Source organism: Parastagonospora nodorum (assembly GCF_000146915.1).
Source record: "Parastagonospora nodorum SN15 chromosome Unknown scaffold_39, whole genome shotgun sequence".
Lineage (NCBI taxonomy): Eukaryota > Fungi > Ascomycota > Dothideomycetes > Pleosporales > Phaeosphaeriaceae > Parastagonospora > Parastagonospora nodorum.
Window position 1 is genome coordinate 270,726 of NW_001884587.1, and position 19,931 is coordinate 290,656.

A 19,931-nucleotide genomic window follows, 5' to 3' on the forward strand; every position below is an offset into this window, starting at 1 on the left:
AAGCCGCACAGTCCCACGCGCTGTCCCTCTCCACCGACTCGCCGTCTCCCACAGACAACCCGTGGTTCAAATCCCTTCCCGTCGAACTCATTCCACCGAACAAATTGACATGGTTCACGGACCTGGAGAGGGCGCAGACATGGTATGCCCTGGGCATGGTGCATGCAGCTCTAGGCGAAAACCTCTTCGCTGCCGGCGACATGGAACGCGCGCTAGAGCTCTGGGGCGACAGCGACGGCAAAGAGAAAGTCGAAAACGCGTTTGAAAAGATCCGAGAAACCATCGACGAGCAGAGGGAAGAAATGTTCAAGGGTCAGTTCCGGCCGGGAAGTGGATTGAATCGGGCTGGAAGGATCGCTAGGATGCATGTCTAGACCTTAATGTATATTGCATCTCCGTAACATATTGATCATGAACCGTTTTCCAGTTTAACTACTTCCGCCTCAACGCCGCTGATCTCACTAACCAACCACTCCTTCCGCTTCGCCAAATCCCTCATCCCCTTCTCGCCCGCGCGCTCATACAGCTCCAACTCCCTCCTCGCCATGCCCTCGCGATCTCTCAGCGCCTTCTCCCCGCTTCCCTGGCTCTTCTTGAACTCCTTCAACGCGGCGACAAACTCCGGAGGCGGCGCGTGAGTAAGCATGTGGATCTTCGATTGTAAGCCCAGAATCGTGGCGCGCGTGTGGACCAGCTCGGCGGAGGATTTCGTATGCCGAGCTAGAGCGCCGTGTTGGGTTTGCTCGAGGATACGAATGGATGCAGAGAGGAGATTTAGGTGCGTGGAGAGCAGCGTGGACGTGGTGTTTGTGAGGTTGATACGTGCGCTGGCAAGATCATGCGGTAGGACTTGCGTTGCTGAACTTAACAAAGAAGCAGCTGAGGCAGACAGATCAGAGATGGCCGGTGGAGATTTTGGATCAGCGATTTTCGCGAGGTGAGTTACTAGGACGACGAATTGGGCTGATAGAGCGGAGGAGATGGTGCTGATGTTGGCGAGGAATGTGTCGATGTCGTCGGAGAGGATCTCGCGGTCGGTGTCGGGAATGTGGCCGTTGAGCTGCGCGGTTGCAATTTCTATGACGGCGTGCAGTTCGGGTGGGAGGTCTTTTGATCGGGATGGGAGGTCGCTGAGCGATTGGAGCAGGATTTCGGTGGAGATGAGGTTCGTCCGGGCGTCTGTCAGGCTCTGGGGAAGGTCTTAGTCCAGAAAAATCAACAAAGCCTTGCCCATATGAAAGAAAAAGGGTATATATGGTCATGGATTCAGAATACATCGGAGGATTGAGCCGAGAAATACGAATAGAGTGGTGTCTGAAATCAAAGGAACATGGTGCGAGTACAGCATGGAATTCAGGTGAAATATGCAATAAATGGAAGATGAATGAAATGACTTCTGCAAAAAAGCTTACCCGGCGTATCTCATCATGTATGCGCTGCTTCTTCGTGTCCCGTGTCGAGCCATCAGGGTTTAGCTTTCTTGTCGTGAGGTCCTTGTATAGAACATCGAAGTTCGGATTGCGTTCTAGTACGCGAGGATCTACTGGTGGCAGCATAGGTTTTTAATTGACCTTCTAGAAACCTTCAGTGAGCCGGTAGTTTGTTGTGGAGAAGTGCTGGTGGACACGCGTGAAGGTAAGGGGTCTAACCTAAATTGACTAGTTAGCGTCGTGGCCTGTGCCTCGAGCGGCTTCGTCTCGATTGGATTACCTCCTCACCCTTTCATGACGGCGCAGAGTTGTCTCCCCCTGATCATGCCTTGAGTCTTTTCTCAGTCCCGACAACAAGTTTTGCAATGGGATAGACCTTTTGAATCTTCGTAAGCATGTCCAAACACATGATCTGATGCACACCAAGTTGAAGCAACGATGTTCTATTCTCGTTGAACCTACTGTCTAACTTCGACTGCATCAATCCATGTGGCCCAATCAGCAGCATGTGGCCCAGGTCAAGGGTCGTCCAGGTCAAGTTGCCCTATTGCCCATGGATCAGGCCGTGGGGTTTCTCCTGTTGTCCTAGGATCATTCTGTCCTTGAGGAATTCCAGTATCGCTTATCCGAGACCGCGTCAAACGTAATTGCAACCAGATCGCGGCGATGAAGAACTGGGTCACTCGCTCCCATTGCTCGCGGAGCTTTGGGCCGTCGCCTAATTGCTCAATCAGTTTGGCAATTCATTGCGCCTCAGCTTTTCGCGGTCACTCTCGGCCATCGCTGCGCTAGGCATTGGTTGCACGTCCTCGAACCTCCAAACACGCCAAGCATCGCCTCTATAGATTGGCAACATTCTCTTCTGGACCATCGTAGCGGCTTTGTCGTGGCAGAACTGCATGACAAGTACCACAAACGTGCTCAGGACCCAGCCAAAGATTTGTCGGAGGCCCGGCGATGGAATGCTGCCTATGTGGAAGTGCAAGCCTGCAAGTTCCCACAGATAGTCGCAGTCGTCAATGTATTGCATATGAGCGGTCTTGAATGCTACCAACATGTGAGCGTATGGTCGCCCTCGATGTATGCGCTACTCACGTCCGTCTGCGAGCTGTCCATTCTTCTCCAAGTGATATTTGCGTAGCCGCCTGTAATAACGGTGGGCAATATCGGTGGGCGACATCTCTGGGCTGATCAAATATCGGACATTGACACTTTGCGTCGGCGTCTTCATGTTCTTTGTCCTCGTGATGCGTTGTGTTGTGAACATTATTGTAAGTGAACTATGTGGTAAAAGGGGAATAACGATAGAAAGAAGCCGAAGTGTTCTCGAAAGCTATGGGCTCTACGTTTGAAACATGAAGACGTGGTTGTTGCGAGTGCGTCGTGGAGGACAGGTTCGGCCAGAGCTGGCTCGAAACATGTTTGCGGCAGTGACTGCTGTCTAGCTCTTACTAGTTTGTATTGCCTACTCTATCAAAACTCGATGGCAACCGTGCTTCAGCCGCTACTCCTTGTACACAAACCGTTCAAGCCGCCGCCGCACGCAACTTCCTAGTCTATCAGAAGAGCCCATAATACATGTCACTGCATCTGCTGTATTTGTTGCATTCGTATCGCAGAGCTCCATCATTGGCGAATCCACAACCTTAGTTGAAGAAGTAGCTGCCTTTGCAGTGGCCCAGGAAGCGTTCCACCATGTCAGCAATGCCCAGATCTTGACTGGCGTACACCAATAACCGTAGATGACGTAGCCTGGGAAGTACACAACATCGGTAGGGTGCTTCTTGAAGTGGGCCAAGATCTTGACAAACTTCATAGCAGTAATAAACGCATAAAGGGTGACGGTTGCAACCCTGAAGTGTTGTAGCTGATCGTGTGCCTTAAGCACCGCGTGTAGCAACCAGAACATCAAAGGCTCCAGCACCAGAGACATCCGAACGAACCAGACGAGGAGCGTCCAGGTAGTATAAGGATGGCGTATCCACGACTTCCTATGGATCAAGTGCCGTGGATTTGAGCGGACGCTTGTTCCGAGCCAGCGCGAAACCTGCTCGTTGAACTTTGGCCACTCGCCCAACTCCGTTGTCATCATGGTCTCCGGGCCCGCCTGGAGCTTGATGTTCCAGTCATGCTCGACGAGCCAACGGGTATGAAACTTGTCGTCGTCGACATTTAGTGGACCCACCAGGCCGAAGCAAACACGCTCATTGAGATATTCCTTTGAGAGGCATATATTTCGGTGCGAAATGCGCCAAAACGACTTGATAGGGTCGACACTCCGCAGTCGATACCAAAGGTGCCGCAGTACTCGTAGTGGCGACGAACTAGATAGATCATTCCAAGGAAGTTCCAGAAGCCGGCGAGGGAGAATGCATGTTGTCGATGGCGCGCTTCTAGACCCACGCCAACCGCCCCTGCTGAGGGCTCTTCGAAAGGTGCTAGGGTAAACTGCAGGAATGAGTTTTTGTTCGGCCAGTATGTGTGGTCATCTTGCAAGATGAGTAGAGGGGTGTCGACATACTTCATCGCATGGGCTGTTTGTTCGCGCCGCGAAGCCACCTCGCGATGTAGTAAAACAATCCTTTGGTCCGAGAACAGGAACCGAAATGCTCCTTCGTCTTTCTCTGCTTTTGGGCCAGCGGTGGAGATGACCAGCTTAGCCACGGAGTGCGCAAGAACAGAGCGTACGACTCTGTGGAATGTTTCCGGCACAATGTCCGTTGTTGGTATGACAACGGTCAGATCCGATGCCTTGAACTTGGGAGATGTCGATCTGCTCGTTGGGCGATATCTCAGATTGCCGATGATACTCATGGCCACGCGCGTGTACCGAAGTAGGAAGACAAAGACGAGTAACAATAAACAAGTGTGGCTGCCAGGCCATTCACTGTTCGAAGCTCCTAGGAGGTCAAACTCGACGTACTTAGTGACATCCATCAGCTGTGAGAGAAAGCTCTGTATTCTCAAAAGTTTGGAAAAACCAACTGTGTTAATGAACCCGCTAGATGTAAGGTAAAAGAAGTTTGACACTCGACCGTAAGGGTTACAATGCACGTACTGAGAAATAAGATCCAATGGCAATGGAGCACATTTCACGAGAGGTTTTATACTATGCCATCTAGTGAATTCATGGACTTCCAAAGTGCTAATCGACTTACAAAACATGGCGTTGGAGAACGCCATCAAATCCGATCGTGATAACAATTCTCATGTGACTGTGAAGTTCGAAATGAGTTGCTAGACAAAAGCCCGACTCCGAAGCGAGCACGTGCAAGTGCGCCAACAGGCTGGTGCGATATTGTAAACCAAGCACTCAGCGTGAATGTTTGCTGAGAAAGTCGTAGGGACATCATGAACGAACTCCGAGAGTTCCGCCAGACATTTCAGCAGGTTCCCTAATTATGAAAATGAAATGGAGGCTCTTTGCGGCACACATTCAAATGTCTAGCACTGTTGAGCAACAGCACTGATGACGTTGCTGACCAGAGAGTGCTTCATCTAATCAAGGCTCTGTACGTGGGCTGCTTGCAGTAGCTGTCTTCCATTCCACCCCGGCGCTAAAAATAGAGTGGCAGTGCAATTGCTGTGATTCCTTGGTGGTACTGGGATAGGATGCTCAACGATTATGGCTTTCGACTTTCAGTCAAACAACGCCTGTCCCATATTTGGAAGCATCCGTCACGGCTTCACGTTTATGTTGTAATCGAGGAACCTGCTCTCCGCTTTTCGTGTGAGACGAGCCGCAATTCTTTCGCTGCAGATTCATCAAACTGCGAACGGAGTCCTTGCAACACAAACTAATGAGTCGCCCGGTGTTGTATTCCGTTCGCGAGATACGGATATGTGCATGTGGCAGGGTTGGTGATTGAATCGCCGTCGTGCACCGAAGTGTAGCATATTCTTCCCTCGACTGAACGCAACTCCCAGCAACGAGGAACGCGATGATTGAACACGTTTAACTTGCTATGTGTTCAGCGGAGTAGGAGTTATTCGGCCTCCGTTAGGGTTAGATAATGAAGCAGCAGCCATGTGAAGCAGGCAAGCGTCTGACGTATTAGGCGGCACGCAACATGCGGACACCGGCAGAAACCGCGGCTTGTGTTATGTGAAGGGAAAGCGCGATACGCGATTGATTTTCGGCACTGCATTAACGCAAACCCGAGTTGGAACAAGAGGCCGTGTCCTGTATACATAAGGGGGGGCGTTGACCAAACGCTAAAAAAGCGTGACACCAGTCGATGACGTGTCTGCGTCTACAACACCAACCCTTTGTCCTTCCCTCAAAGTACTGTACGCCCAGAAAAAATTGCTTGAAATCACAACAACTCGCACTTTAGGATACGGGGCCACGTCCGGTGACAAAAGAGCGATCGGCCGGACTCGGCCATCCTTCCTGTCCGAGAGAACACAGACCCACCCAGCGTTTCATCTCTTTATCGTCAATTTCGATACAAATTGCTGTGGCATCGTGGCTACCAAGGCTCACCACTATACATGTCTGCGTGGCGTGACAGGGAGGCATACTATAGGCTGTCTGGTGAAGAATTTTGCTTACTGGAGATGTCAAACGTCTCGTCGACTCAACTTACCGTTTTCTCGACCATCCATTTATACTCGGAAACGCCAATCCTCGTCTAAGAGTGCTTGGTACACAGATCTCTCGCGATATCTTCTCGCCCTCGCGCATGACTGTGAGGCTGAGCTGATCGTCTTCGAGGACGAAGAATAGTGTCCATGACAAGCACCGCCTCCAGTGGCGCTGTAGGTAAAACAAGCATTTTAACCCCCGGGCGCATAGGATGTTTCATCTTGGCAAAAATCAGGTCGCCCTCATCAACGATAAGTTCCGTTCAACCATGGCGCTTCGGCTCGAGTTTGGCGTGCCGCACGCCACGAGGTCACCACGCCAGCTTCAATCTAGACATGTACCGATTAAGCGTTTTGATCATATGATTCTGGCTACAGGATTCGCCCGCTTGTCGTGTTCACCTAAATAATGACTAGGATGTATATGTACCCCAGAACGCCACACCCTTCTCCACATGAAACAAGCATGGATCTCCGGCAATTAACCTGGCTAACCGGGCAGCAAATAAATTGCAACAACGGATGAAAGGACCAACAGCACGCAGAGCTGATGCTCGGAACCCCACAAGATTGTCTAGATGTGCTCCATGAGATCTATTCTGCCTAATGTTGAGGTCCCAGGTATATGCGCACTACAGCAGGAAGCGATTTGTATAAAGCATCGGACCCTCGCTCGACATTGACGACAACCCCAGAATCAACACTCAAGCAAACCAAGAGATCACCAAGCATCCCCCACACAATGAAGATCACTGCTGCAGCTGCTCTATTCGCTGGCCTCGCCGCCGCAGGCCCTGTCGAACTTGCTGAGAGGCAGTCTTGCCCCAAAGTCTACATTTTCGGCGCTCGTGAGACCACCCAGCCTCAAAGCAATGGTTACGGAACCGCTGCTGGTCTTGTGAACTCGGTCAAGTCCGCCTACTCGGGTGCCGGATCTGAGGCCATTGTCTATCCAGCCTGTGGTGGAGGAAGTGCATGCGGTGGTATCAGCTACGACAACTCGGCTTCTCAGGGAACCGCTGCGGTTGTCAAAGCTGTTACTGCGTACAACCAGAAGTGCCCGTCGACTCAGATTGTCCTCATCGGATACAGCCAGGTAAGTCATTGATTCGAACACATTCAACATGGCGCTTATCATGAATAGGGTGGTCAAATCATGGACAACGCTATCTGCGGTGGTGCTGGCTCTACCTTGACCGGCAACGCCCTTGCTGCTGTCAAGGCCGCCATCTTCATGGGAGACCCCCACAACCGCAATGGCCTGCCATACAACGTTGGCACGTGCAAGGCTCAAGGCGTAAGTCAAAATCTTTCATCCCTCTTCAGCCCTTCCGCTAATGAGAGTTTTCAGTTCTCCGCCCGCCCTTCAGGCTTCCAATGCGCACCCGCTAGTACTTCCATTATCCAGTCATACTGCGACGCCGCCGACCCATACTGCTGCAACGGCAACGACGCCAACTCGCACCAGCAATACGTCAACAAGTACGGATCCCAGGCTCTCACCTTCATCAAGAGCAAGCTCACCGCGTAAATGTCGGGCGGTCAGGTTTGAGAACGACAAAAGGTCGCGGAATCAAGACGGCCAACTTCTTCGCTGTAAATATCTTACCAACTTGAATGAAAACGTGTACATGACACCACAAACAAACTTGAAACGTCGTTGTATTTTTGCCATAATGTACTCGCTTGTCCTATCAGCTTTGAGACCGTGCGTCCCGCCCATCTCGCGCTCAATAGCATTGGTGCATTTCAAGATAGCGTTTGCATATGAAGCAAGCTCTCCGACTTTCTCCTTGAAGTATTGCCGTTCGTTTCCATTGCATGCATGTCGATATGGTTCGGTGCCCGACTCTGCTTATCGCAAAGGAAAGTGAACCTCAAGGCACATAAGCTGTCGAGTGCTTCATCATAGAGGAACTGGATCTTCGTCAACTCAGGGGTGTCGGGCTGGAAGACCGGGATGCGAATCGGGTGTGTGTGAGGCCGTGTGCCCGACATGGTGGAAGTTGCGAAGATGAGATGTTCCCTGCGAATATGGGGTCAATCATAGTTATCATGTACTAATAAGCACAGGCAATCATTTTTTGTTTGTGGCGGACTATACGAAAAGATTGCAGAAGCGTCAGGATGACTTCAGATATTCTCATGATTGTGCTCTTCGGTGTTTGCTACAACTAGCTTTTCCTAGAGCCATCCGCACGAGGATTTGTCGTCATTGTGGAAGCTCTAGCTATCTGACGCACGAGCTCAACAATTCTAGCCTTTGTCGCAGCCCTGCGCGCATACACTCCTCGAAGTGCTAACCAGCTCGCAAGACCCTAGTTATGCGGAATCAAGCCTGCCACGCGAGTTTTCCAGGTCTTCGTTCAAAGTTGTTGCATTGGTGGTATCGTTGTGGCACTACTTTGAGCGACTTCATGGTGTTTAGCCATGTTCTGAGATTATTCCATCGCGATCTGGAAGGATGAGGTACTTGTGATACCGTAAAAGTAAGATGTGGAAGCAAGAAGGGTATACATTCGGGCAATAAAATGCTTGCTGTAGTAAAACAGGTGGCCTTTTACGCATGCTTTCGACAACTGAGGTCTTCTGTGCCAGGCTCTAGCAATCAATCATCGCCAAACTTGAGTGAAGCAAGAAGCGTACTAACCCGCGACATGTACGACAGCATGATTCTACAACTGGATGTTTTTACACAATGAACAGACAATCTAACACCTGTTATGAGTTCCATGAATTCAAATCTACCCGATCACCACATCCACCTCACCCCCTTCGCTTATCCAACTCACCATCCACGTCAACAAGTCGTTTCACCATTCCATCAGCGTACTCAGACAGTTCTACCACACGGCTTCGATATGTCGCTCTTTGTGCCAAAGTCAAGAAACGAAAGTTTTCTTGTTGGGCATCGAACGTCTCAGTGTCGAGATAACTGTCCAGACTCTTTAGTGCAGCCAGAGCTGCATCGTGGAGGGCGATGATCTTGTCTTCTTTAGCGTCAGTGATACCGAAAGCAATGTTGCTGGGTCGGCCTGTGGGGTTCGACATGTTGGTGGAGAGTCTGGGTAAGGATCTTCGGAGATGAAGGAAGGCTTATAACCCCGTCTGGCGGCAGCTTTGCTTCTCGAAGCCACGTGATGGGTTCGCTCGGCCGGAAATATCAGCGCGCAGTATCACACGATGTGATGTAAGAGTACGAACTGAGAGCAAATGACTTGCTTTGGGTAGATATGTACATTGTGTGCTACCGTCATGAATAATCGTCACAAACCCACGCCAGAAAGAAAACAACCCGAGCTAACGCCATGCGAGCAATGCAATTCATCATGCATAATAGCCGTAATCGACCTACAACTTTACAACTTCGCCTTTGGCCACTGGTCGAGCAGGTCGTTCATCTCCCACCTGGGCCAGTCAGGGTTCAGGCTAGGTGCAGGTCGTTCGCGGTCCCAAGCCCACTTCTCCTTGAGTTCAGGCGTGAGGTCGTCTTCGAGCATTTGAATGACGTATTTGCCGAGGACAGGGAAGAACTTGTAGCCATGGAAAGAGCCGCACGTGGCGACGTAGAGACCCTTGGCGCCGGCATGTGGTGAAATGATGAAGTCGGATGAGGTTGTAAAAGCGTCCCTGCAATGCGTGAGCCTCTGGTCCAGAGAAAAGCAATATGAAAGAACTTACCAGCAGATACGGTGCTTCTCCATCTTCCATGTCGCACCATTCTTGCCATAGAATACGTGGTTGGCGTGGTCAATATCCTGCTTCAGAGGACCAGGGACGTTCCACTGGTGGTTGTAGTCCTTTCCAGATGGTGGCGCGGATACGAAGCGGCCAGGTAGCACCTCGTGTGTATTCTTGAAGATCTTCTCACCCCACCACTTGAGCTCACGGTCCTTGGTGGGTGGCAAGCTTCCAATAAATGGGCCCTGGGCTGCTGTGTAGCCTTGTACACCAACGGGCATATTGGCAAAACGCTTGTATGACTTATCATCAAGAGTGGTCATACCAGTGGTGATACCACCAGCAACGATTCTTGAGCCTGCGCGGAGGTTGGTGTTTCCGCTTGCCTTGGCAGCTTGTTCGAGCAACTTTGCGGTGTAGGCTCCGGTGGAAAGGATAACATGTGATGCGGAAATGGTGTTTCCCTGCTCAGTCTTGACACCAGTGCATGTTCCACTGTTGTCAAAGGCGAGGCTCTCAGCCTTCTGTGTGATGTACTTGACGCCATTCTCAATCGACCATTTGGTGATAGCTCTGAGCGAGTCGCCAGCCTGTGCCCAACCACTCGTCTTGTTTACGAGCACCTCTTTGGCGCCGTCATAGTTTGCGTCCTCAAAAAGGCCTCCAAAAAGCTTCTTTGCCTCCTCAATGGATACAGCCTGCAGATCCGCTTGGCGGCCAAGTGCCTTGTAGTTGTCGATGACTTCCTGCGCGTAGTCTGACCGGCAGACCCAGAAGATGCCAGTCTCATGGAAGTATGGCTTCCAGAGTGGATCGGACTTGAAAATGTCCTGTGCTTCCCAAAGCAAGCTGGCAGTACACTTTGTCGTCATAGTCAGCGCGGACGACTTTGTTCCAGTCCCAAGATGCAGCGACTCGGTTGTCGGAGTCCCAAGCGTCCTGATCAAGGATGGTAATTTGGCTGGTCTGGGTACTTCTTGATGAGATGGTAAGCTGTAGAAACGCCGAAGACGCCAGCGCCGACGATGAGATATGAGGGTTTAGCGGCCATGTTGTTCAGGATCCAGGGCTTATCGTCGCAGAGCATTAAGAGAGAAGTTGAACGGTTCTTGACCTGTGGTCTTCGTCGCTTAAAGCATTTATACTTACATGATATCTGTATATATCCTAATGCGGCTTACCAGCACATGTGGGCCGTTCTCGGCCTCGTCGTTGTGGTCGCTGGCGACTAGGCGCGGGGCATTCGTGGAGGTTGTTTCCTTATCGAGCAAAGCTTTGCGACGGCGAACTTTCGTTGCCTTTCCCGACGCGTTGATTGCAAACGCAGCCGGCTGCCATGACTTTTATTGGACACATGGCAGGTCCGATAGTTCGTTTATCTGCTGATACACGTCAAAGGCAGTGGTGATGTCGTTCATCACCGCCAGTTCTGCGCGCGGAAAATGGCCGACGTTAAGCGACATGATGCGCTAATCTCTTTCGGGAACAACTCGACATCGAAAGCGCCTTTGCGGAGCGGAACCATATCAGCTTATCTCAGGACATTATGAGGGGGATAATGCATTTGGTAGGATTTGACCAGATCTGGTCGTCGCAATGGTACAGGTGTACATCGTTGGGACTTGGTTGGCTCACAGGGCGCTTGTTCCAAACGATGACTTCCTATGACAAGCTCTTGTCTTACAAACTATATACTATCAGTAGGATTGTAGTACAAACATGGCAGTCTGTTCTTGGAAGCCAGTATCATTTTCACCTGGATTTGAGAATGACTGGGTTTCTGTCCTTGCTATCGCGAAATGACCTGGCCAAACAGATTGCTATTACACACCGGAATACGGACCGGTCCGCTTTGCAGAAGACGATTGAATTGGGAGCTACTGCATCGAATATGTAGACATACCTAGGTCATGCCAAGTACCTTGACACGTTTCCATCCTTCCAAGCCAATGAAAGGTCGTTCAAAAGTGACTCAAGTAGGCCCTGAAGAGGCTATCGGGCACAAGCGTATGCACCGACTCGTTCAGGCTGCAATAGAATCATCTGGATTGGAGCGCCATCTGCGCTCTAGCAAGTCTAGCACAACTAGAAGCCAATCCAATAGGTTCCATTCAGTAGCGGTACCTGAACCCTCCAGGTGGTACGGGTGTCGTAAACCGAAAGGCGCCCCGAGCAGCGCTGCTAGTCTCTCGCTCAGCTATCGATAGCGGAGCTTGAGATCGACTGCTAGATGGCGTGTTGGAGTGACGGGGTAGCCAAAAGACCCGCTCACTCAACTCCTCGCTTTCGTTTCGAACATACGCTTGAAGGTTGCGTCGTCTAGCTTGAGGCACTGGCAGATCTCGATAGCCTTGTGCTTCTCAGGCTAACTATCCAACTGTTACTTAAGCTTGAGGATGAAAACTTCCTGGTCAACGGTGTTGTGAGTGCGGTAGAACACGTGACTTTCTGGAAAAGTACCGGCATTAGTCCAAGGATACGTGCTCTATCTGAGTTGCAGAAACTGCGAGATATTAGCGTGGATGATTCAATATGAAGTATGTGATAATACTGACCATACAACTCTCCACCTGCTGGTGCTCCTATACTGGTTTGTACGCCTTGACCGTGTGTAACCGTTCGTGGCGGAGCTGCACTGATGGCGACCGCAACAGGAAGTCGGGTTTGTGAAGGAACATCAACCATTCATGATTGGCTTACCTGAATCATTCAGTGTTTCTACATCTGCACCAGTTTGAACGAGCGCTGCTGGCTCGACCGCGCATTCTTCTACGTGCAGGATTATCTTGACATGCTTGTCCTTGTTGCGCGAGAATCTAAAGTTTCCAACTAGACGTGTAACGCACCTCACCTAGTCGTGGTTGTACATTACACCGCTCGTGGGATCTGCGACAAGCGAGTTCTAGCTATACTTTTAAGCCAACCATCCTCTTCAGCCACGCTGGGATGATCGCAGCTGGTGATTAGCTGTGAGATCATGATATCCTACAGTTGAAGGATGACGTGGTCGCAGACGAAGGCCCTTTAATCATCCGAGGCCAACTCATCGCCGTATGTATGCTCATGACCCCGATCTTAGGTCAGCCACTTGTTGTGGATTCTGCAGGTCGATTCAAAGTACCCGGCATCAATTTACAACAACGACTCGCCATCGAAAAAGGTCAGCTCCATATCTTTTGTACCCGAGAAACACTGGAGCAGATATGTCAACATCTGATCTACATGCAGTGCAAAGCCGCGTGATGGAACGCTGACTGCTTTTGCGTACTTGAAACAATGTAGGAGCTCTTCGCCTGCTGTCCGACATAAGTCGGGCTTGCGTGCCATGTTCCAAATTTCAAGATCAAGTGGAATAGGATTTTTATTCAAGCTCTGCTCGATGACGTGCACTTTTATGTGTATGAAAGTGGGTACGAGAGAGTAGGCTAAATAGACCTTATATCAATGCCTTCGGTGGCGGAGTAGCAGAATGCCGGGCCGTCCTTGCTGATTACGGTTCATGATGCGCATCTTAGCCTCAGATCTTGGTGGATGTGTTTACTTGACATACAGCGCGTCTTGACCTAAAGTAGCGCGTTGCACGCAAACACGTGACATCCCCCGCCTTCGATCAACTGGTCTAGCATTCTTTGTGCGGGGTTTTTATGCAAGGAACGGAATCTCTCAGTCCGACGCTTAGTCAATATTGATTATGAGCCACTCTGTCTTATCTCACCATTTCAATGATCCAAGGGAGGAGTCAACACCTCTTCATCGACAAGAGAATCAACGGAATCGCGGCGACCACGAATTGCAATGGCAGCTACAACACCCTCACACATGAAGGCGTCTCAATGGAAATCAACCAGTGGTGGAATAGAAAAGCGACTGAAGTACACGACTAGCGCAGAACTCCCCAAGCATGCGCACAATCTACCGCCAGACCACACGCTGGTGAAGGTTGCCTACGCGAGCATCAATCCTGCCGACTACAAGCTGGCCGAAATCCCTCTGGTGAACCGTTTCCTCTTCAAGACACCCGCCACTCCAGGGATCGACTACGCCGGTACTGTGGTCGCCACCACATCGCCGCATCTCAAGCCCGGTGACCGCGTGCTTGGAAAGACGCAACCACCTGCCTTTGGCGCTACGGCCGAATACCTCGTCATTACCCCTGCATACAGCTGTGTTGCCTTGCCGGATGAGGTGGAGTTGGAGCAGGCTGCATGTGTCGGCGTGGCGGGTCTGACGGCTTATCAATCGATCGCCCCATTTGTGAAGCTAGGCAGCAAAGTTCTCATCAATGGTGGCTCTGGAGGGGTAGGAACTTTCGGAATTCAGATTGGCAAAGCTCTGGGTTGCAGTGTCACGGCTACTTGCTCGGGCAAAAATGCAGATTACTGCAGAAGCTTGGGCGCAGATAATGTGATCGACTACCGCAGCGCACCGGTCGTCGAAGCTTGAAGCGCTCGGGAGTACAGTACGATTTGATTGTCGACAATGTCTTTGAAGAACCGCAACTCTACTGGCAGGCCCATCATTACCTGAAACCCAGCGGAGTATACATTTCGATAACCTCAAAGTTCACGATACGCAGCATCGTGAATCTTGCAGGAGTCCTTGCGTTGCCACGCTGGTTGGGAGGTGGAAGCCACACTTCGAAATTCCTTGTCGTTTCCAATGGCACCCAGGATGAATTCCAAGCGGTCACCAAGCTCATGAAGGAGGGAAAAGTGAAGGTGCCTATCGAGGAGATCTTTCCGCTGGAAAAGCTCGGAGATGCGTATATAAGGTTGAAGTCGGGGCGAACAAGAGGCAAGCTTGTTATTCGGATCTAGGCGGTTTTTGAGAAGATCGAATTCAACAACACTGCTGCGATCAGTGACCTCCCAGCGATTGTAACAGTGGACGGACCACGGAATATCTAATTTTGTGATCTTTGCTCATCTTCTTACTTTGCAGTACGACGCTGTTCAAGAACCTGTAACAAGCTGCGCTTAGTTCATGGCGAGGTCCACACATCCTCGGATTGACCAGATCTGTCTTCTATTTCGACGAATACTCGTCAATCACACTCCTCGGCTCGACATACGTCCCGATTGGCTTATATGGAATGTCGTATCCGAACGCGGACGGCCCACCAATTGCTAGACCTTGGTCGGTGTCACTCCATCTCGGGCTAGAAGTTATTCCAAGCACAGTCACTCTGTAGCCGTACTTAAACTCAGGCACGCCCAGTGATCTACCCGACCCTGTATCCAGGACGCAGATCAAGTCCGGGACCGAACATATGATGCTCTTCGCTCCAGTATCAGCCGTGTGCTCTGCATAAATATTTTCGTTCTTGAATGGAATGGTCAATGTTCCACCAGAAGCTCGAGCTGGCATTCGGCTAGCTTGAGACGTTGACGAGTCTTCCTCCTCGTCTGAGTTCAGACTTGCAATGGTGATGCTGCCATAAGAATGACCCTTGAAGAGTCGTCTCTCCACCTCGACGATCTTGCCGCGGAACAGTATGCATGCACTCTGGTGTCCGCCAACCTGGTCGATAATGGCCTCGGCCACTGTGGAGAGCGTATTAGTAACCTCTGCCGTGGCTATGCAGCGGCCAATTCTCCATGCTAACGACACTGTATTCAACACACCAAAGTCCTGTACCCGTTGCTTCGTGCTCGGTCTCGCTGCAAGGCCCACTCGACTGCCCATCTCGGAACACGAAGCCCTCAAAGCTCGGTCGACAATCTCATCGTTCGAAGCCTTCGTCATGATGATCGTCTTCCCGTCGCCAGAATCGATCGCACACGGTACAAGCTCGCCCGGCGCATGCACACACAGTGTTGTCTGCCAATACGTTGGGTACGCTCGACCCATCCAGTCGCCATCTATGACTGGCCGATTAAAGAAGCGTGAGCTGGCCACCAGGAATGGCTCCAATCCATTCGCCCCGCCAATCTCCAGCCCCATGACTGCGTCGAACGAGTCATGTTCAAGATACTCCATCAATGCACGGAAGGCATCCACAGTCTCGAGTGATTGCAATCGCTCGTTCGACGTTGCTGGAGAACCCATATGTCCGCCCCAGTAAATACTGGCGTTCTCCGGTAGAGACGAGGCATCAATGACCCGCATTTTGTGTCCTGCGCGGAGCATGTCTCGCAGCTGGATGCGGGATGCGGCTGGAGATCCTCCTCCAGCGCAGCCAAGCATCGTAGCAACCGTCGGCGAGGAAGTTGATGTCCGTTTCAGAGATATGCCATTCAAGCACACCACTCTCTGGCGACTTTGTCACAGTGGGCTTGTACGTAAGCGGATCAACCGGTGGTTCGTCGATCACTTTGACCGAGAAGTTCTTCATCGTCTCGGCTTCGTCTTCACAATCATCGGCATCATCCTCGTCAAGCTGAGGGACGTTGAGGTTCACATCGAGCTCGCCAATTGCCTTCGCAATGGTGCGCAACTGGTTCGCAACGTACGATATCGGATACGTCTCCAGCTCCGCGATGATGATTGTCTCTCGAACGGCACCGGCGGCAATGGCTCGCTCAATCGCCATGGCTTTGGCTTTCTCGATTGCCTGAGCTGAAGACTGCTCGGCGACGCCTTGAATGATGTCAACTGTGCCGCCGACTTTCGAGATCGCTGCGCCTACGGCGTTTGCGACATCATGAAACGGAGGAGTGATGAGCTCAGAAGCACCACGCAAAGATGACGGTGCGAGAGTGGCGCCTCCTCCTACCAGCAGGACAGGTAAAGGTGCGGGCGAAGTCTTGATGATGTCCACCGCACTTTCTAGCAGTGACTGTATCCTCTGCTGAGGCTTTGTCTGATTGTAGATCTCCATCGAGACTGTCCACAGCACGAGGATTTCCCATTTTGATTTTTCCTGTTGCTACTGCAATATCCGATGCCGTGGTCACATTTCCTCCGAAGACCAGAGCATCTCTAGTGAGGTAGTGACCGACCGACTCTGGCCCGATCGTCACCTTTTCGCCCTCCTGTCGAACGATCGAGCCGCCACCAAGTCCGACAGAATGCAGCGAGGGCATTGCGTAATTCACACGAACGCCAGCAACTGTCACATACGCCGAGGCCTGGCGTGGAAGTCCGGAGGGAAGCAGTACACCCACGTCGCTCGTCGTCCCACCAATGTCGATCACGATCGCAGAAGAGCCATTCGTACTGTGACCAGCCAGATACGCCGCCCCACGCATCGAATTTGTAGCTCCGGAAGAGAATGTTCGAATTGGTATGTTCGCCGCGGCCGCGGCATCGAGTAAAGTTCCGTCATTCTGGGTGAGGAAAAGAGGACATTTCAGCGACAGATTGGCCATCGCCCGCCGGAAACTTTTCACAGTCCTCTTTGCATAGTTCAAGATCGCGGCGTTGAGAATGCTTGCATTCTCTCGTTCTAGTAGCCCAATGTTGGCGACTTCGTGCGAGACGACAACGTCGGCGCCGGGTATTTCCCGCAGGACGATTTCTTTGACTCGGTCCTCCTGGTGGAAGCATTCGTCGATGGGCGAGAAAGATCCCACGATGACGATGGTCGTCAAACCAAGCTTATTAATCTCTGCACACCGCTCCACGATCTGTCTTTCTACTATCGGAGCCTCCTCGGAACCATCTATGTGCAGCCCACCGTCAACGTATCCGACGTAGCCGCGGATAATGCTCGTCAGTCCAGATGGGAATTCACTGAACGGCGGGACCTCTCGGAGAAAGCTCTTCGACAGTCGAATGATGGCCACACGACGCAGGCGTCTTGCGTCTTGCTCAATGACGGCGTTGATGAAGTGCGTCGTCCCGACCGTGACGCTCGCTATAGCAGTCGCAGGAAGCTGTGATTTCTCCAGCACATTGCGCACAGCAGCTTCGATGCCTGCTGTCACATCGGGTGTGGTAGGCGTCTTGTGGTGAGCTAGGACACCTCGAGACGACGTTGATTGTTTTGATACATCGATTGCAACAGCGTCGGTGTTGGTACCTTGGGATGATCAATCTTCCGTCCACTTGCTCCGAGGCTTGGATAAGGTCTTACCTCCGACATCAACCCCTATGCGCACTGTACTCTGCTGGTGAGTCATATTGCTGCTGGTAGGATATGCTTTAGACCACAAGGCGCAGGTCTCTTCCGATTCTGAATGTTCTCAGATCAATGTTTTTTTGCGAAAGTGTCCTTTGAGCAATGCGTTCCCATTCCAACTTGACCGACCAGGATTGAGTGTTCCACGGTAGAAGACCTCATAAGCCGTGTTGGGAACGGACAATCTCGCCGCCGGCCCTTATCTCGCCGCCGCGGCCGGCCAACTCTGGATTTCGGGTTACCGATAATGAGGGTCGATTGAGTTGACTGGGGTCACCTCGCACGCCATCCCAGCAGTGGCTCGTACAGCAAAATACTGCTTACTTCGATAACTTTGCTTACGAAAAGACCTACTTTGATAGCAGTCAGAGAGAAATGCTAAAGACAGTCACTAAAAGGGGCATAAATCTTCGCCAAACGATGAAAAATACCTGCACCTAAGCAACTTTGAAAAATATCTAGGGGTTTTCACCCCTAAAAGGTGAGCAAGATCGCTCATTAGAGGTTATGTGCTTATGCCACTAAGAATGTAGGTACCGGCTAAAATTGCTTACTCCAAAATGTATGCTTATCCCGGGTAGTTGCATATCTCCACATTTCACTGCATCGACGACAACGCCTGTGGTCTGATAAGCAATCCCTGCTCTTTGGGGTTGGAGATGTCCGAACATGGTATGGATGTTCACATGACCTTCGATCGTATCACGGCAAACGATAGGCCAAGAGTTTCGCCCAACCGACGCGCAGGGATGGAATCGCATCAGGCCTGTACCGGCTTATCACCCAGCTGCAGTGAAGAAGGAGAACGCTCCCGTCACCCTCGCTCGTTTCGCTTTCCGCATTCTGATTGAAACGCACAAGTATATCCGGGCCAATGTCTATGCGATCGTTCCTGGAATTCGTTCGGATCCCATCCAACGAGAGAAGCGTCGTGAACGTATGGATCAATGATGACATACGACCGCTTCCACCACATCGACGAACATGGACGAGATGGGCATTCGTGAGCTTCTGGGCCATCAACCAGATTGCTCTGAGTAACTTTCAGATTGGAGCCTCACTTGTATCTACAGGACTTGCGGTGTGGCAAGCAGTGATCGCAGTGATTGTCGGGAAGATCATAGTGGCCGCTGTTGCCGTCGCCAACGGGTTTGTACCAACCGTGCCCGGATACGTGGTCGACACAACCGACTGACATCTTGCAGAATGGTCGGAGCGGAATGGCACATCGGCTTTCCTGTCGTGAGCCGATATATATGGGGCATATACGGGCATTACACAGCTCTGATCCAACGTGTTCTACTCTCGCTGGTGTGGTTCTCAGTGCAGTCCTGGACTGGAGGACTCTGCGTGCAGAACATTCTCGCGGCAATATTTCCCAGCTACCAAAACATGGCGAACCGATTCCCTGCTTCCGCACATATGGACACTAGGCAGTTCATTGGCTGGATCATCTTCAATGTACTGATGATTCCCATCCTCTACGTCCGACCGGAGAAGATAAAGTGGGTCGTACTGTGGATGAACGCTGTCAGCTTTGTGACGCTCCTTGCAATGACCATATGGCTTCTCGCAAAGGCGGGCGGTGGAGGGCCTTTATTGAAGCAGCCAGCGACTGTAAGCTCGAGTTCGGAATTGGGATGGAGCATCACCTCTGGGGTAACGACGGTCGTTGGAGGGATCGCTGTCGGACTCACAAATCAGATGGACTACTCTCGCTTCGCTAGGAGGCCGGGCGATCAAATTATCGGCCAGTGGGTGTCTATCATTGCTTTTGGTACTATCATGCCCACTCTTGGCTGTCTTTGCGCCTCAGCCTCGAAAGCAGTTTACGGTGAAGCCATATGGTAGGTTTTGGATATCCTTTTCCGAATTGTGGATGAGTTCCCTAATAGCGACCAGGAATCCTCCGGACCTCGTGCAGAAGTGGCTTGACACGGACTACACAGCCGGTTCTCGAGCCGCTGCATTCTTTGCTGGTGTGGGACTTGTAGTCTGTCAGCTTGCCATCAACACAATTGACAATGCATTTTCGGCTGGCATGGACATGGCAGGTCTATTCCCGTCATACATCAATATTCGACGAGGAGCCTATGTTGGACTGGTGCTGAGCATAGCCATGTGCCCTAAGGAGACTTCTCTCTTCCGCCGGTACATTCATCAGCGTACTG

At 51.3% G+C, this 19,931-nt stretch overlaps 13 protein-coding genes across 13 annotated transcripts in view; 6 read left to right on the forward strand and 7 right to left on the reverse strand.

Moving 5' to 3' along the window:
* The window catches only part of SNOG_15680 (hypothetical protein), a gene marked incomplete at both ends in the record, with an annotated part of 1,386 nt that extends 1,012 nt beyond the window's left edge, over positions 1-374 (forward strand). The window contains one exon of the mRNA XM_001805769.1: positions 4-374. Coding sequence (XP_001805821.1) covers positions 4-374 — 371 coding nt within the window. The remainder of the gene's footprint in view (positions 1-3) is intronic.
* A 35-nt stretch (positions 375-409) lies between these two features.
* Positions 410-1,556, reverse strand: SNOG_15681 (hypothetical protein; the record flags this gene model as incomplete). Its single annotated transcript, XM_001805770.1, has 2 exons — positions 410-1,189; positions 1,413-1,556. 2 exons carry the CDS (start codon positions 1,554-1,556, stop codon positions 410-412), a joined length of 924 nt encoding a protein of 307 aa, XP_001805822.1.
* A 604-nt stretch (positions 1,557-2,160) lies between these two features.
* On the reverse strand, positions 2,161-2,697 carry SNOG_15682 (hypothetical protein; the record flags this gene model as incomplete). Its single annotated transcript, XM_001805771.1, has 2 exons — positions 2,161-2,477; positions 2,526-2,697. 2 exons carry the CDS (start codon positions 2,695-2,697, stop codon positions 2,161-2,163), a joined length of 489 nt encoding a protein of 162 aa, XP_001805823.1.
* A 379-nt stretch (positions 2,698-3,076) lies between these two features.
* SNOG_15683 (hypothetical protein) lies at positions 3,077-4,244 on the reverse strand (the record flags this gene model as incomplete). The annotated part of the gene is given in 3 exon segments (XM_001805772.1): positions 3,077-3,144; positions 3,159-3,648; positions 3,756-4,244. 3 exon segments carry the CDS (start codon positions 4,242-4,244, stop codon positions 3,077-3,079), a joined length of 1,047 nt encoding a protein of 348 aa, XP_001805824.1.
* Positions 4,245-6,759: 2,515 nt separating this feature from the next.
* Positions 6,760-7,548, forward strand: SNOG_15684 (hypothetical protein; the record flags this gene model as incomplete). Its single annotated transcript, XM_001805773.1, has 3 exons — positions 6,760-7,113; positions 7,162-7,314; positions 7,426-7,548. 3 exons carry the CDS (start codon positions 6,760-6,762, stop codon positions 7,546-7,548), a joined length of 630 nt encoding a protein of 209 aa, XP_001805825.1.
* Positions 7,549-8,708: 1,160 nt separating this feature from the next.
* SNOG_15685 (hypothetical protein) lies at positions 8,709-9,068 on the reverse strand (the record flags this gene model as incomplete). The annotated part of the gene is made up of 2 exons (XM_001805774.1): positions 8,709-8,728; positions 8,810-9,068. The coding sequence occupies 2 exons, from the start codon at positions 9,066-9,068 to the stop codon at positions 8,709-8,711; spliced, it is 279 nt and encodes a 92-aa protein (XP_001805826.1).
* A 308-nt stretch (positions 9,069-9,376) lies between these two features.
* On the reverse strand, positions 9,377-11,161 carry SNOG_15686 (hypothetical protein; the record flags this gene model as incomplete). Its single annotated transcript, XM_001805775.1, has 5 exons — positions 9,377-9,647; positions 9,699-10,528; positions 10,560-10,664; positions 10,880-11,029; positions 11,090-11,161. 5 exons carry the CDS (start codon positions 11,159-11,161, stop codon positions 9,377-9,379), a joined length of 1,428 nt encoding a protein of 475 aa, XP_001805827.1.
* Positions 11,162-12,830: 1,669 nt separating this feature from the next.
* SNOG_15687 (hypothetical protein) lies at positions 12,831-13,025 on the reverse strand (the record flags this gene model as incomplete). The annotated part of the gene is made up of 2 exons (XM_001805776.1): positions 12,831-12,890; positions 12,954-13,025. The coding sequence occupies 2 exons, from the start codon at positions 13,023-13,025 to the stop codon at positions 12,831-12,833; spliced, it is 132 nt and encodes a 43-aa protein (XP_001805828.1).
* A 492-nt stretch (positions 13,026-13,517) lies between these two features.
* Positions 13,518-14,515, forward strand: SNOG_15688 (hypothetical protein; the record flags this gene model as incomplete). The annotated part of the gene is made up of 2 exons (XM_001805777.1): positions 13,518-13,997; positions 14,120-14,515. 2 exons carry the CDS (start codon positions 13,518-13,520, stop codon positions 14,513-14,515), a joined length of 876 nt encoding a protein of 291 aa, XP_001805829.1.
* A 208-nt stretch (positions 14,516-14,723) lies between these two features.
* On the reverse strand, positions 14,724-17,761 carry SNOG_15689 (hypothetical protein; the record flags this gene model as incomplete). Its single annotated transcript, XM_001805778.1, has 5 exons — positions 14,724-15,241; positions 15,323-15,853; positions 15,945-16,494; positions 16,571-17,595; positions 17,716-17,761. The coding sequence occupies 5 exons, from the start codon at positions 17,759-17,761 to the stop codon at positions 14,724-14,726; spliced, it is 2,670 nt and encodes an 889-aa protein (XP_001805830.1).
* A 658-nt stretch (positions 17,762-18,419) lies between these two features.
* On the forward strand, positions 18,420-18,711 carry SNOG_15690 (hypothetical protein; the record flags this gene model as incomplete). Its single annotated transcript, XM_001805779.1, has 2 exons — positions 18,420-18,432; positions 18,485-18,711. The coding sequence occupies 2 exons, from the start codon at positions 18,420-18,422 to the stop codon at positions 18,709-18,711; spliced, it is 240 nt and encodes a 79-aa protein (XP_001805831.1).
* Positions 18,712-18,744: 33 nt separating this feature from the next.
* Positions 18,745-18,955, forward strand: SNOG_15691 (hypothetical protein; the record flags this gene model as incomplete). The annotated part of the gene is made up of 2 exons (XM_001805780.1): positions 18,745-18,763; positions 18,834-18,955. 2 exons carry the CDS (start codon positions 18,745-18,747, stop codon positions 18,953-18,955), a joined length of 141 nt encoding a protein of 46 aa, XP_001805832.1.
* Positions 18,956-19,152: 197 nt separating this feature from the next.
* Positions 19,153-19,931, forward strand: part of SNOG_15692 (hypothetical protein) — a gene marked incomplete at both ends in the record, with an annotated part of 1,126 nt that continues 347 nt past the window's right edge. The window contains 2 exons of the mRNA XM_001805781.1: positions 19,153-19,607; positions 19,663-19,911. Coding sequence (XP_001805833.1) covers positions 19,153-19,607; positions 19,663-19,911 — 704 coding nt within the window. The remainder of the gene's footprint in view (positions 19,608-19,662; positions 19,912-19,931) is intronic.